General features: G+C 32.9%; 3 protein-coding genes and 2 long non-coding RNA genes across 7 annotated transcripts; 2 read left to right on the top strand and 3 right to left on the bottom strand.

Moving 5' to 3' along the window:
* The first annotated feature begins 3,064 nt into the window (after positions 1 to 3,064).
* On the top strand, positions 3,065 to 4,611 carry LOC149905474 (uncharacterized). The gene is made up of 4 exons (XM_090106582.1): positions 3,065 to 3,540; positions 3,740 to 3,744; positions 3,814 to 4,111; positions 4,434 to 4,611. The coding sequence occupies exons 1-4, from the start codon at positions 3,191 to 3,193 to the stop codon at positions 4,555 to 4,557; spliced, it is 777 nt and encodes a 258-aa protein (XP_089962708.1). The 5' UTR covers positions 3,065 to 3,190; the 3' UTR covers positions 4,558 to 4,611.
* A 174-nt stretch (positions 4,612 to 4,785) lies between these two features.
* LOC149905475 (uncharacterized) lies at positions 4,786 to 6,067 on the top strand. Its single transcript, XM_090106191.1, has 4 exons — positions 4,786 to 5,162; positions 5,355 to 5,462; positions 5,754 to 5,813; positions 5,975 to 6,067. The coding sequence occupies exons 1-4, from the start codon at positions 5,073 to 5,075 to the stop codon at positions 6,014 to 6,016; spliced, it is 300 nt and encodes a 99-aa protein (XP_089962317.1). The 5' UTR covers positions 4,786 to 5,072; the 3' UTR covers positions 6,017 to 6,067.
* A 409-nt stretch (positions 6,068 to 6,476) lies between these two features.
* Positions 6,477 to 10,018, bottom strand: Hibch (3-hydroxyisobutyryl-CoA hydrolase). 3 transcript variants are annotated; one of them, XM_090106269.1, is made up of 5 exons: positions 9,958 to 10,018; positions 8,962 to 9,496; positions 8,012 to 8,286; positions 7,535 to 7,676; positions 6,477 to 7,150 (listed from the first exon to the last, which is right to left on the bottom strand). In XM_090106269.1, exons 2-5 carry the CDS (start codon positions 9,494 to 9,496, stop codon positions 7,005 to 7,007), a joined length of 1,098 nt encoding a protein of 365 aa, XP_089962395.1. In that variant the 5' UTR covers positions 9,958 to 10,018; the 3' UTR covers positions 6,477 to 7,004. The 3 variants fall into 3 exon arrangements, with proteins under 3 accessions (XP_089962395.1, XP_089962396.1, XP_089962397.1); XM_090106270.1 differs by lacking the exon at positions 9,958 to 10,018 and adding an exon at positions 9,766 to 9,865; XM_090106271.1 differs by lacking the exon at positions 9,958 to 10,018 and adding an exon at positions 9,609 to 9,628.
* Positions 10,019 to 12,105: 2,087 nt separating this feature from the next.
* LOC149905477 (uncharacterized) lies at positions 12,106 to 12,881 on the bottom strand. The gene is made up of 4 exons (XR_016457153.1): positions 12,835 to 12,881; positions 12,636 to 12,707; positions 12,438 to 12,517; positions 12,106 to 12,333 (listed from the first exon to the last, which is right to left on the bottom strand). It is a non-coding gene; the product is annotated as an uncharacterized LOC149905477 (long non-coding RNA).
* An 864-nt stretch (positions 12,882 to 13,745) lies between these two features.
* LOC149905478 (uncharacterized) lies at positions 13,746 to 14,889 on the bottom strand. The gene is made up of 3 exons (XR_016457154.1): positions 14,875 to 14,889; positions 14,232 to 14,474; positions 13,746 to 13,939 (listed from the first exon to the last, which is right to left on the bottom strand). It is a non-coding gene; the product is annotated as an uncharacterized LOC149905478 (long non-coding RNA).
* Between the last annotated feature and the right edge of the window lie 641 nt (positions 14,890 to 15,530).

Here is a 15,530-nt window from a genome sequence, read left to right on the forward strand (position 1 = left end):
CAAACCGAAAAAACTCTTCAGTTTTTTATTATTTAGATAAGAATATTTTTTGCCAAAAAGGAAAAAAAAATCAATTTAAATCTCTGTCACAAGTGTACTAGGTAGATAAGCTTTCAAATAAATACCGATTAACGTAGTAATTATGACTATAAAATCATATAATTTAGCAGAAATTAACGGAGTTAAAGTATTAAATATGTAAGGTCTGATCAATGGGTATACGCTCGCTATTAGAATTATAATTACATAAGCATGTACCTACCTACTTCATTATAATATTATATAACTTTTAAGTTATACCTAATGCTATAAATTGAGACTAGCAGACATGGCATACGTTACAACCTAGAAAGTAGAATAGAGGTACTTGGCATAATAATAAAATTTGGTGATATGCATACAGAGCAAACAGCAGCGCCTTCTATAGGGTTAAAATTGTGTTTTCAAATAACCCGAGGTTTAAATAACCACGTTGAGCAAAAAATAATGGATATAAACTGACAAACAAATGGACTAACTTAAAGACATATTATTTTATAAAATACTGCAACGGCGTTCGGTATTATATATAGCATGTGCTGAATAATTCTTCTATATTATATTGTTTATGTTACAATGTATTGTGTTAATAAATATTTATTTTTCTCGGTCGATTTATTGATCTCTTGAATGAGATCGATTTAACCCATACTTAATCATTTCATTTTCTAATTTACTTAAATTGTCTGTCTATTGGGAGAATCGCGCTGCCGATAACAAAAGACAGCGTTCTGCTTTGTTGAACCCATAATATGACACAGGAGTACTTGTATTTGTTTGAATTTAGATATTCAGACGCAGGATCATGGAACATGTAGGTACAAATTCTACACCTCACACCTCTTTTTTCCACAAAGTTTCGCATTTATAATACCTACTAGATTTCCGCCCGCGGCTTCGCCCTCGTTTTCAAAGGAAAACCCGCATAGTTCCCGTTCCCGTGGGATTTCCGGGATAAAACCTATCCTATGTGTTAATCCAAATTACCCTCTATATGTGTGCTAAATTTCATTGTAATCGGTTCAGTAGTAGGTATTTGCGTGAAAGAGTACGTAACAAACACACACACATCCTCACAAACGTTCGCATTTATAATATTAGTAGGATAGGATAAGACTTTCAAGGTACGACCATGGATGTGTAAACCGGACTTATCTATTTAGCTACGCTACTAATTATTTGTTGCTGCCTTCTTTTATCATAATCAAAATTAATAATTATTGAGGAAAAAATGTAATCAATAACTACGGTATAATATAGACTACATTTTACACTGCTACTGCCGTCATGAAAATTACCTAAACTTGTGATCAAAAGAGGATTGATTTTTCTTATTCTTTTTTTGTTAAACTCAAAAACTCAAAACCGATTAAGTAAAAAATGAAATATTAATTTAATAGGTAAAAAATGTAATATTATCTATCTATCTCTAGCCAATAAATAGGCTTAACTACTGTAAAAAAAATATAGTCAATATTTATTATTTACATTCCTATTTCCTACTTATCGACGAGCTTTCAGCTGGTAATTAGATTACAAGCAAGTTGCTATAACACATAGTTAAATCATTTAAAAACCTTTCACAATTAAAATAATTGCCGGTTCTTTTTAAAATCGAATATTGCAAATAAACATTAAGTAATCAAATATCTACTTAATTAAGTACCTACTTAGTAATTCAATAAGCAAGTGGACGTATTTAAAATTGTTTTACTCATAATAAAAAAATGATGTTAATGTGCTACATACCAATTATGTACTTAGATATACTTACCACAACCTTGGTAGTATTCAATGATATTATAAGTAGTGTCCGACCGAACTTTCGGTTTCGGTTTCGGTTTCGGCCGAGTTTCGGCCAAAAATCAAGTTTCGGCCGCAGTTTCGGTTTCGGCCAAAATCGGCCGAAACTTTTGCCGAAACCGAAACTTATTTCGCAAGTTCAGTGAACTTAGTTCACACACGTTCATGCTTGCCTAACTTCGTTTTCCTCGGCAACGCTTTGACGGACGCTGTCAAAGCGTTGGTTGACCCACGCTGGTGGAAACAATTTTTGATTATCTATGTTGAGATTGAAACTGGGTGTAATAGTAATTAATAATTATTATTTTTATATAAGAGGTACCTAAAAGAGACTGATTATTCTTCTAAGTGCAAATACCAATCCAAAGTATTAAAGACTCTTTAATAAAGAGAAAGATCTCAAAATACCAAAACTTAGTATTTAAAGTAACAGTAACAATTACTGATTTGATTTGGATGACTGATTTTACTGAGAACTTAATTTGAAAAAATAATAAAAATTAAATTAACATTTTAAACACATATTAATATTTTAAAAATATTATTTTTTATTTTATATTAAATAAATAAATGATTACAACAAATTTAATATACTGTGTTTTCATTTCATGCTCTAATTAAGGCAAAATACCTAATAGGTAAAATGCACCGAAGTTCAGTATTTTTAGAAATTTCATACTTGACCACGTGAGTTTCGGTTTCGGTTTCGGTTTCGGCCGAAACTGAAGCGACGGCCGAACATTCGGTTTCGGTTTCGGTTTCGGCCTGGAAACCAGTTTCGGTCGGACACTAATTATAAGAAAAAAGGTGCAATACAAATACAACATTCGATCTTCAAAAACGGCATACCTATGCGGCATACCTACTAACGCATATACGATTAGCCGTAAAATTTAAATTCGAAATTTGTTAAATTTTTATTCAAGAGACAACAGAAGCATTAGGTATACCGTATACCCTTGATTATACATAATAGTATGCTGTATGCCTTTGCGTAAACGAGCCTAGCGGATGCGTTTGGTACATTGCAATTGGTACGAAAAACATACAACCTCAAGCAGACATGATCGATTACAGCCCTGTGTATTGAATTCTTCCGTATATAAATAGAGCGGAAAATGTATTTATTTTACACTTTCCGCGTATTTCTATTGTTATTGTTATAAGCTATAGAAATTAAAGCACAATGGGGGACCAAACTCCTGAAACAACTAAACTAGCGACCTTTTTTTCTTCAATCAACAAATTTGCCTACATTTGTGGGCTACCAAACTTTGTAAATTATGATTACAATATACCGCCTTTCCTTGTCCGCTTCAATGCAATATACGTGAAAATAATAAATATCATGTTACTTATTTTCGTCGTTATAGAAAACTTGTCGTTTATCACACAGAAAAATCTTACGCCAAAGCAGAAAAACGATTTGTTGACTTTGGGCGTTTCTCACTTCATGCTTAGTTTCTATTACATTAGTTTGTATCTGAATAGGGATACTGTGAAGCAAATAGCATATACTTTGATGATATCTTTGAAGAAACATTACAATAATGAGAATGTAGAGAATGCCGCTATAAAAAGGTCCAAATTATACGCGGTGCTGTTCCTTGCATTGTGCTCGGGAGCTCTGTTCTCTTACGGGTTGGAAGCTTTGGTTTTGGTTATACTTGGAGGTTTATTATTTTTTAATTATTATTAGTTAATTCTTCACTCTACCTTAATACGATATACGCAGATAAAAATATGTACCTTCTAACTATATTTCACTGTTAACTAAATCTGATGATTTTTTTTCTTATAATAATTATTATTTGCTACTAGGTAAGTAGGTAGTCCGTATTCATAAAGTGCGAGCATGAAAAATCTCGATCTTTATTACTTTATTTTAGTGATTTAGTCCATGTCATATAATATGTATTATAACTAGGTATTAACTATCACCTTATTTTGTTTTTTTTTTGTTTTTTTTAGATGGAAAATTCATCACCGTGGTCACAGCCTTTCCAGATGTTGAAAACGACAACGTTGCTGGGAATATATGGAGAGTTGTATTTTATATATTTTGGTGGTTCTTTATGGTGCGAGTTATGGCCTTGTTTCTCGTGGTCATAACATCTATTATTTATTTGAGTTATCAGTATACAAATCTACAAAGCTACTTTTACAGTCTCACCACGATATTTGACGAAAACATCAGTCAGTCTGAACAGGAAATGAAATACGAGCAAGCTCTTAAGACTGGCATACAGTTGCATATAGATACATTAAGGTAGTAGTTGATCTCTAATAATTGAGAAAAAAAAGGCAGAATGGTAATAGATATAACATGTCCGGCACAATCTAACTCAAAAGTCACAACTTACAACTCACAACACAACACAAGTAGAAAGTGCATTTTAAAAATAGCACTCATTTTTATTTCGGTAAAATGTGTTATGTGTGAACCATGAATGCCTGATAAGTAAAATAAATTGCGAATCCAGCGCTGAAACAAGAATTTCCGGAGAAAATTTTATAAAATGTATTTGTCTAACTTTACTCATATTGTTAGAGGATATAATTAAATAATTATAATGATTCAATTGTTTTAGATGCACGGATGATATCCAGCAAGCGTTCTACGTAGTGTTAAGTCTCCAGCTAATGATAAATATGATGACTGTCGTCCTGGTCATGATTCGTGTTATGGTAAACATAAGGCCCCGGAATAGCTAAGCGGAATACTTATAGAATTTGTGCTCTGGTCAAATATTTTTAAGTATTGCAAGCCTAAATTGTAATATAGGTACCTAGTTGGGTTCCAATGGGGATTTACCTACTAATTAGTTGTATTTTTAAATATCGCCGTAAGCTTGTAAAATTGTGAAATGACATTCACTGATTGAACGGATACAAATGCTCGATTTTCCCCAAACGCTCATCAGGCGCCGGTTGAGCCGACGGATCACGGAGATCTATATTTGCTGTGTAGTTTTTAAAATACCTAAATAAAAACTATCATATTCGTTCAACCAACCAATTTTACAACTTTACGGTTTCGCGAAAAATAATTCATTACATTGCAAGTAAAAATTACGAATCCGAATTTTTCGATAATTTGTAATCTCGCGGGAATTTTCCCGGCATATAATTAATTAAAGCTATAATAAAGGCTTGAACTACTAAATATTTGGTATCCATCCTTGTTCCATAGTTATGTTTATAATTTCCAGACATCAGAGCACACACCCATGAACATTCTAGCTTCGGGCGTAATGGGGTCCGCCATGCTGATAGGGACTGGTTTCTTCATGTGGAACATGGGAGATGTCACTGTTGAGGTAATTTCAATATAGCGGGCATATTGAAATTCATTATAGGAAGGTGCAAAATAGTGAATTTTAATACATATTAAACCAATATTAAAAATCACTATTTAGCACCTTCCTATAATGAATTTAGGAGTAATTAGGTTGGTCACATGCTTATGGTGCCCTAATCGTTACACTAATTTACAAATACAATTGTTCAAGGCAAGCAAGGTTCCTACAGCTATCTACAGCTCTGGGTGGGAAAACTGTACCAGAGGCTCGTCGGCTCGCGTGCGACACCTCATCTCTTTCTCTATCGCGCAAGGACAGGTAACAGCCTATGGTAGCGCGAGGATCTTTTGGCACTTGGATTTAGATAAAACTGTCAAATGACGGACGAGTGAAACAAAATTTGCCGATGCAAAAAATATCTTGTGGCAACGCAGCACTGCCATTCATAAAATAAATTGAATTGAATTGAAAAAATCTCTCTCTCTTTTGAGAGCGTAATCACCTTTTTTGTTGAGAATATCTAGTCATAGATTTACCACATGCGTCTATATATACGCGTACCTATGTGTTCATTACGATAATTTTTAATAAAATTCTAAATATTTTCAGAAGAATGTGGCCTTACGAGCTTTGGGGGTTGTCGAGCTTTCCTACGCATCTTATGTAACGGTAAATAGTATAATATGAAATTGCTTGCTAAGTTGCAAAGTTGTTTGAAGCATATAGGGAGGGGAGCCTATGCCAATAGGCCAAAGTGGGGTTTTTACTGAACTATATGTTACTATGTATTTTATGCATAATTTAATTGAACCATTATGTTTTTGTTTCAGCTCGTCAAATCGTCATATAGTGTTTTCTCTTTGTTTTACTAATATAAACGTAGCTCCGGCAATTAATAAGTACCTACTTTCTATCGTAATAGTTGTATACGTAGTATATTATTATTAGTCTGTGGTAATAGTATAGTAGAGTATGTATAGTGAAATAAAATGTCTGTTTATGAATGTGTATTTATTTTATGCCTTTTAACCTGATACAAATTAATGTTTCATTACTATACTTCGCTTTCATCCCTAAAGTTATATGAAAAAAAAAATATACAGATAACCATGAACTTCTGTTAAAAAATAAAACACCATTGAATACGTAAAAAACATTTAATAAGATCAGTCCAACTGATTATATGGCTTCATTACTATATCTATACAATATAAATGCAAACATGATATACAATAAATTCCAAAAAACAGCCAATAAATTTTTCAAATACATAACAAATCTAATTTTTTAGGCAAATTACATTGTATACAAAAATTCGTATAAAAATATTTTATTGTCTTGTGATTTTTCAATATGCTTATTTCTATCTGATTAACGTTTTTAAGGTTAATGTGCAATATTTGTTCTTATACCAACAATATTAGGAACTAAATTAAAAAAATATGAAAATATAATTGTATTTAAGTACCTATAATTAAATTCATTGTATCAAAGCTGCATTTTTGTTTAATATTTAAATGCGAAAAATCTGTCGTTTTATTGATTTTTACGACTATATAGCGAAAAAAAAAACATTTGCCTGAGATCACTGCTATTAGGCCCAATCTTTTTTCGAGACAAAAGTTTTATTTGTACTTAAACAAGAGCTGAATTTTATAACCGACTTTCGATTGGAAAAAATCTGACTTAAATTGGTCCATCCGTTTGGAAGTTTTATTGAGGCAGATACACGCGATATGCTCATAAAACTTTTGATTAGTCCAGAATATTTTTCTTTAATGACCAAGTAACTATAAGAACACCTAATGAGTAACAACTGAGTTTATGCATATTTGGAAGGTTTTTTTTTTATAATAATGCCTATAATTTGCAATCAAAGAACTGCAATTCTTGATCTTGAGGCAGTTTCTTGAAGTACTCCTCGACGTAATCTTCGTCAACCTCATCTAATGATTTGTGCTGCCATTTTGGACTGTTGTCCTTGTCTATGAGTAGAGCACGAACACCTGGAAACATTTTACTTTTTATTTTTAGGTAAGTGTGAATGCTGTGAAATATGCGTGCATGTTATTACGTGCATGTGTGCGTGATATCACAATATAATATAATATGTCTGCGAGTGCCTGTGCTATCACGGCTTGTGTGTGCGTATGCTGTCACATGTCTGTGTTTGTGTATGAATGTGTGTGTGAACGTGCATATGCGTACGTGTAACGCGTAGTCATGTGTGTCAAATGTCTGTGTTTGTGTATGCTATCACATGTCCGTGTGTGTGAGCCGTCAAATATCTGTGTTTGTGTAAAGTGTATTTTTTGTGTGTGCTATCACATGTCTGTGTGTGCGTGTTTTGTCACGTTTCTTTGTGTCTGTGTCTGTGTGTGCACGTATACCTTCAGGGAAGTCATGTCCAGTTGTGTGTCGGCAGGAGAGACGGTACTCCATGCGCAAACACTGCGGTAAATCGAGCTGAGCGCCGCGTTGTAGTGCTCGGAGGGTTATCTTCAGAGATCCAGGGCACATTTGGTGTAGCGTCTGGTGGAAAGATGTTATATTAAAAAAAATCGACGTAAAAATGAACGATATCAATTTTAAAGTTGATAAAAATTTTAACTAATTTGTTGTATTACTGTTACTTTTCATACACAGTGTAACCAAATATTCGTATTACGTATTAGGAAATAAATGGTTAAATATTATTAACAAAAGTATTTTTATTTCAATAATCATCATACTACCGATTACTCAAATTTGGGATTCCATAGAAAGCAGACCCTGTTATGTTCATAGGACATTCATATAGAAATTATAGTACCTATTCATAAGTATAAATTAAAATTAATAGTACTTAATAGTAACAGAAATCTCACCTCAATAGTCTTCACAGACCACTCATTCTGCACCTTCTCCAATCTCTCAATAATCTCCTCCACAGTGGACGCGGCGAAGCAATAATTGATGTGTTTTATGTTCGGTGCGAGTGTGAAATCCTCTGCTGGTTCGTGGAACTTGTTCAGGAGGGACTGGACTTCCACCTCGCTCGCACACCGAGAGAGTAGCTTCTCTAGTTCATATAGACGCTTGCTGGGTACAAAGTGGGTGGCGATACCGGACTTTACTACATCTTTGCCTTTTAATCTGTCACCTGGAAGTTGATATTTTGTTAGATATTTGACAGATATTTTTGTGAAGAATGCATAATTATTGGAAAATAACAGTATCCTAAATAATTTTATTAATATCAGCATTTGTTGGAGAAAGTTACCATTCCATTAGTGAGATAAGTTGTTTCAATGTTTAGAGCATTAATTAGCAAATTAGTAAAGATAACATGTTAAGACCATTTAAGTAATTTATAAACTTTGTTAAAATTGTTATACATTTAATTAACCATCTTTGATAAAAATTATCTCATAAAAAAATGTGAAGTTTTAAAAGTCATATAAAAATAATAATTTGCAAATGGAATCCTGGACTTTGTCAAATAATATTTATTTAGTATATTGAAATGAAGATAACACATCACGTCACATGTTTCTCTTTTAGATAACATTATTTGAGATAAGAAAACAAACATAACCAAATAATTGTTGATATGATATGCAAATTACATAATTTTTTAAAAGCCATCTTCTGTCCAAATCACTAAATTTAATTAAATTAAAATAAAATAATATTTATAAATGTAATTTTTTACTTTTATTACCAGGTTGAAAACTATTTTAACAATATAGTATTCTTCAGAGTAATCAATGAAGTCAGTTCAAAATTATTTAAATCATTCATAGCACATAAAATAATATTATTGTTATTAACTTACCAGTCAAACCCAAATACAATCCAAGATTGACAGGAAGCCTTGGCAGGAAATATGATCCTCCGACATCAGGGTACAATCCAATCTTAGTTTCTGGCATAGCTATCATGGTCTTCTCTGTAGCGACCCTGTACCGACCATGTACCGACAATCCCAAACCCCCACCCATAGTGATCCCATTCATAAACGCAATATAAGGCACCTTGTACTTCCCAATTAGGTAGTTAACATTGTATTCTGTGTAGAAGAATTTGGGCCCTTCGACTTTGTCTATAGCTGCTTTGACATCTCCGCCCGCACAGAAGGCCTTCTCGCCTGCACCTTTTATTATGACTAGACTCTTTGTATTCATCCATTCTTGTAGTTGCTGTAGTAATTTAGTTACCATGGAAGAATTGAGGGAGTTTAATGCCTTTGGCCTGTTTAATGTGATAATGCCAGCATTATTGAGATTTTCAAATAGAACATCTTGTTCCTGTGTGCACATCGCTCGTTTTAAAATCGATGTGGTTTGCGGTATTATTCTTAGTTTTAACATCTGGAATACAATATTTTTATCTTAGCATAGGTGTCCAACAATTATTTGATATACATAATAACTTAAATCGTCTTTCATTGTATCATTCCTGAATAATAAATTAAAGAATTACCTTTACATGTTTTGATACGAACGGGTTTTTTATGGTAAAGTTCAAACTTTACAAATAAATATAACAAACCCCAAAGACTATATTAATCACCTACTTTAATTTTTGTGTTTCAATTACTATAAACTGTAATTAACCGATGAAGTATAAACTAACAAACCTCTTAGTTATAAATAAAACACTACTTGACAAAAATAATGCGTGCGGCAACCATATTTATGAGCAGAAATAAAAGTACACTTTATTAAAGATATTAATTATATCATAAAAAATTAAGAATGAGTTTACACTTATAAGAAGACAAAGCTGTAAATATAAAAAGTATTTAGATTAATTAATTAAAATTCATTACCTTGAAATCGAACTTTAAAACTTTGTGACTTGCGTAGATACAGTAGGTAAAATGTCATCTGTCAAAGAAACCAAAGAAATTTCAAAATGCGAATTTGAAGGAATTTGATCTCAGAGGAATAAATGATAGTTGATCTCCGAATTTCAAATCAGTTCAAATCTCAGGTTCAAATTGTTTATCGTCTATTGTCTATTGTTTTAATTGGCGCTTTTAAATATTAGGATAAGCTGTGGGATAAGCACAGAGGATAACCAGTGCAAACTTAGCACCCCATCAATGGAATTTTGGGTCGAAAATGACCTTGATCGTTAGGTCCCCGTTAGGTCCTTTAAGGTCCCACAATTTTTTCGTTAGGTCCCCTTTAGTTTTTTTTTAAATAATTTTTTAAATTTTAGGTATAAAAAAAAATGCACTTTAGCACCCCATCCATAGAATTTTGGGTCAAAAATGACCTCAATCGATAGGTCTCCGTTAGGTCCTATAAGGTCCCACAGTTTTTTCGTTAGGTCCCCTTTAGTTTTTTTTTAAATAATTTTTTTTTAATTTTAGGTATAAAAAAGTTACACTTTAGCACCCCATCCATAGCAAAATTGGCAAATTTTATCAAAATCGTATTCTTTACCGTTAGGTCCGTGGGCTCATCATTGAAATTGTTGAATTATTTATTTTATTAAAATTATAAAATAATAAAAACCTGCGCATGCGCCTTAGAGCATTAAGGCATGCGCACATCATACATAAACAGCGCGAAATTTAAAATGGTATCGTTTCATTTATTAAATAAATCTATTGTTCTGAGAGTGCTTATTTATTAAAAACCTACTTTTCAACCTAGAATTAAAATAACCTGGTATTAGTGTCAATCTATGGTGTCAATATATTTTTTGTAGCGGCCACAGGGCCACACTACGGTCGAGGTATAGATTCGGAAAGAATAACATGCAACAAATCATTAATTTGATTCGGGATGACCTTCGCGTGGACACTCGAGGGGGCGGTATTCCAGTGGAACTGCAAGTGATGGCAGTTATTCGATATTGGGGCCGGCATGAGGAAGATGTGACTTGTGCTCTAGTTTTGGATATATACAATAGAAAAGCCTGTATAACGATCTATTACATTACAGATCCAAGAAGATTGTGCTGACATTCACAGAATGAGTCAACAGACACTTTCCCGTTTGTCCCGAAATGTTGCTATTGCGTTAGCTTCTAAAAGTTCGCGTTATATTAATATGCCGTCGAACTCAACCGAGGAAGCCAAAGCAATTAGGAAATTTGAGGCCATAATATGCGGGATGAAGCGTATCATTGGTGCAATAGATTGCACTCATATTAAGATACGCAAAGTGAGTGGAGAGGCTGGACAGTACTATGTTAATAGGAAGGGACATTACTCCATTAACACTCAAGTATGAACATTGTACAATAACATTTTAGTTTGATCATAGTGTATTTAAAGTAATAAATTTTCATTGTTATGTGTGCTATTATGTGTTTCTAATTTATAATAATATTGATGACAATAATTACAGGTAGTATGTGACTCTGACCTTAAAATCTGCGATATTGTGTGTCACTGGAGAGGAAGTACACATGATTCCCGCATATATAGAGAAAGCTCAATAAAGCGGAGGTTTGAGGAGAATGAATTTCATGGGAAGCTGATTGGAGATAGCGGGTATCCTTGTACTTCGCATCTTCTAACACCAATATTAAGACCAAGGACACAGGCAGAAGAAAGGTACAACCTGAGTCACATACGAACGAGGAATACTGTAGAGCGTTGCTTTGGGGTGTGGAAGCAAAGATTCCGCATACTCAACGAAACAATGCGAGGGTCTCTGCAAGTGATCAAGACCACTATTGTTGCTTGTGCAGTTTTGCACAATTTAGCAATACTCTTTAATGAGTCTATTTTAAATCAAGGTATTTGTGCAAACTAATATGTAAACAAAGTATATTTAATAATGCCAATGCATAAAAAATAAGCATATTTTAATTCTTTATTTTGTATTTTTCTAGATCCTTCAGGCCTTGAAAATCAATTATTAATCGATCCAACTATCCCTGATAATATAGAAGATGAAGACGAAAATATAAACAGGGCCATTTATATTGAAACTTATTTTAATCAATAAAAACCATATTTTATTATTTTTCAAAATTTATTTTTTTTAAATATTCCTCCTCTAATGCAAGTATTTGGAGCTTCTTCTCGTGAAGCTCCCTCTCTTGTTCTATTCTTAATAGGTGAAGCTCCCTCTCTTGCTCTATTCTTAATAGATGCAACTCTTGTTGTTGCTTCATTAATTCCTCCCTGCTTTTTTTTGCAAGGAGGAATAATTGATGCTCGTAATTGGAATTTGATTTCCCACTGTAAAAATAACATAAACATTAAACATTATTTCACATAAATCACAGCTGAACAATAAGCACAGGAAATTTCATGAAATTCTATTTTCAACATTACATACTTACGTTTTTTTTGGTTTAGCTTTGAAAATATGATGTGTAGGATTTATACGTGGCAATTCAGTGGAGAAATTTGGCAATTCAGGCTAAAAATAAAAAAATAATAATTATTTTAAAATAATATAAATTTTATTTATAATACTGATATTTTTGTATAACATAACTGATAAAAATATTATACAAATTATTATATAATATGATTACCTATGCATGTGCAGTGCTTTCATCATTTTCATTCAATTTCAATGTATCATCAGCAGACTCCTTAGTAACTTCCTATAAATATATAAAATATAATTACTCAATCTCACAATAAAAAACTATATATGCATAGCGCTATTATCCCTTAATGGATATTCCAAATTAAGGAATAATAGCAGTAGAAAATGTAAAAAATATAAACCTGTTGGCCATGTGTTGCATCGCTATCGAAAGGATTGTTATCAACCAGGGATGTAACGGAGGTAGTTTTATCGGAACCGAAATCGGAATCGGAGTTTTCAAATTTGGTTTATCGGAATCGGAATCGAAATCGGAATCGAAATCGGAGGCAGGGTCAGTTTGTTTAAAGACAAATAAAACATGATTTATAGTCAATTCTTTTCATTTTTATTTTTTACTAGATTTCCGCCCGCGGCTTCGCCCGCGTTTTCAAAGGAAAACCCGCATAGTTCCTGTTCCCGTGGGATTTCCGGGATAAAACCTATCCTATGTGTTAATCCAAGTTACCCTCTATATGTGTGCTAAATTTCATTGTAATCGGTTCAGTAGTTTTTACGTGAAAGAGTAACAAACATCCATACATCCATACATCCATACAAACTTTCGCCTTTATAATAGTATTAAGATTATAAAATAAAAAACAACTGTGAAAAAAAATTGGCATAATTCCAAATGAACAAAAGATAAAATTAATGAATTTAAAGTTTAATTAAAATTAAAACCCAAAGTAGCGTGTTACATTTGGTGACATTACAATAAATGAACAATAGCTAAAGCAAATTAAATCAAAATGGACTCCAAAAGTAATGTATTGTACTTTATGAACAAAAGCTTTGATGCTTTGTAACAACTAACAAGTGAAAAAATAATTGATGATAGAGTGCACGTAGTGGGGGTCGGGGGATTCCCCGCGCGACATGTATGAACCTGTTCGGTACAGGCCGTCGCGCGCCGCCCGCTTTGTTTCGTTCGACCTCCGATTAACATCCGATACAAAAGTATCGGAACCGAAGTCGGAACCGAAAGTGTAATAATAATCGGAAGTTCCGACTTAACGGAACCGGAATCGAAGCTCCTTTACATCTCTGTTATCAACCACAAACTCATTAGGAAGAGCTGCTATAAGCTCTTGATCTTCAGGCGGAGGACTTGGTGGCGGAGGTCCCCCGCCTGTCATGTTTCTTGCCGTTCTAAATTTGTGTTCCGAAGCCTTAGCTTTCTTCAAATTCCTCCACTGATTTTGTATTTGGCTTAAGTCCCTTTTATGGAGTGAAATGATATTATAACTGAAATATAAATACAATAATAATGTTATTACACTGTAACAATTTATTAAATACAAGAAACTGTTAGAATAAGTAAAACTAAAATAACCAAGACAAAACATCTTCCCATGCAAGTTTTTTTGCTGTATTTGTATTAGTCGACGTATCCTTATTCTCTAATATAATATGTGCTCGCTCGAGCACTAATTATTTTCGAAGCACTTTCTAAAGAGCAATATATATTTATTAATAAGCATTAAAACATGTAAGGAAATAAGTACATTCTATTAGATTTCTTGTGTACATTACGTACCTTATCCTCCTCACTCCAATTCGTCGAACGAGAACGTTTATTGATCATTGAACTCATTTTAAATTAAAACTGAATTTGAATTTATCAAAAATCTCAAATCTGTACAAATGTTTGAAATTTGAAAGTTATCAATATCCTGTCAGTTAAACGTCATACAAAATAAAGTCTACCATTCATATTTGTCAAAAAGTACATTTTTAGTCAAGTTTTACGTGAATAGCGGGTTTTATTTCGATAATGTTACTAGAAAAAAATACATATATTGACGTAACTTAGTTGAGAGACTGCTGAGATAGGTTTATAAGTACCTAAGATTATTTTAATCATTGTTTAAGGAGTTGAGAGTTATTTAACTGAGAGGTGTTTATGCAACAGATCAGTCAGTTTTTATAAGTAAGGCTGGTAATTTTTTACGACATCACATTAGAAACCTCAAAAATAGCAGTACTTCTCCACTATTTAATGGATGTTATTATACATATAAACCTTCCTCTTGAATCACTCTATCTATTAAAAGAAACTGCATCAAAATCCGTTGCGTAGTTTCAAAGATTTAAGCGTACAAAGGGACATAGGGACAGAGAAAGCGACTTTGTTTTATACTATGTATAATATAATAATGATAGTGATAGCACAGTATTACAATATTATTTCCTACAGTAAGGAAACGCCTTTGATGTCGCGCGATGCCGCCGCCAGCGTAGGTACTTACGCTGCCACACGAAAATACGCTAGGGTTGCAACAAATGGGAAATAAAACAATTGTGATTATTTAATATTATGATGAAATCATTTATTCATATGTACATTCAAAATAATTGCGATTATTAAATCTGATGTAATCATTTGTTCATAAATATATAATTACAGATTACTTATTTACGTGGACACTTTATTTTTGGATGTTCTTAATTGTATATTATACCATTTAAGAAGTAATGCATTCGCATTGGGATGTACAATCTGATTAGAAAATAATGAGGACAACATATACATAGCTTTGATTTTAATTCAACAGATACAATTATTAATACAATCTTTCTGAAATATTGTTTCCTTCTGGGATTTCAATGTAGATTTACATCCGTAAACGGAACAGTTTTTGCGCGCCATAATAGAATATGTAAGTACCTATGTATAATAAAATTATTACACAAAAAATACGACTGCGTCGTCCTTTCGCGATAGTTAATGCAAACTCAGCGTGATTGCATTAAGCGGCCCGCGTCGCCCGACCCCCCGCCAGTTCCCCTCCGTTTCTCTGCACAAGTACATTCGTCGCCATACTGTAGGAAATAT

Source organism: Colias eurytheme, chromosome 10, assembly GCF_061535395.1.
Source record: "Colias eurytheme isolate Ceu_HAF_F1 chromosome 10, ilColEury1 Martin Lab GWU primary, whole genome shotgun sequence".
Classification (NCBI taxonomy): domain Eukaryota; kingdom Metazoa; phylum Arthropoda; class Insecta; order Lepidoptera; family Pieridae; genus Colias; species Colias eurytheme.

Coding starts and splice junctions, on each gene's coding strand:
- LOC149905474 (XM_090106582.1), top strand. CDS start 3,191: ATGTTACTTATTTTCGTCGTTATAGAAAACTTGTCGTTTATCACACAG. Junction 4,112..4,433: donor TTGCATATAGATACATTAAG/GTAGTAGTTGAT, acceptor CAATTGTTTTAG/ATGCACGGATGATATCCAGC.
- LOC149905475 (XM_090106191.1), top strand. CDS start 5,073: ATGAACATTCTAGCTTCGGGCGTAATGGGGTCCGCCATGCTGATAGGG. Junction 5,163..5,354: donor TGGGAGATGTCACTGTTGAG/GTAATTTCAATA, acceptor CAATTGTTCAAG/GCAAGCAAGGTTCCTACAGC. Junction 5,814..5,974: donor CCTACGCATCTTATGTAACG/GTAAATAGTATA, acceptor TTTTTGTTTCAG/CTCGTCAAATCGTCATATAG.
- Hibch (XM_090106269.1), bottom strand. CDS start 9,496: ATGTTAAAACTAAGAATAATACCGCAAACCACATCGATTTTAAAACGA. Junction 8,287..8,961: donor ATTGTATTTGGGTTTGACTG/GTAAGTTAATAA, acceptor ATCAACTTCCAG/GTGACAGATTAAAAGGCAAA. Junction 7,677..8,011: donor GGTCTGTGAAGACTATTGAG/GTGAGATTTCTG, acceptor TCTTTCCACCAG/ACGCTACACCAAATGTGCCC.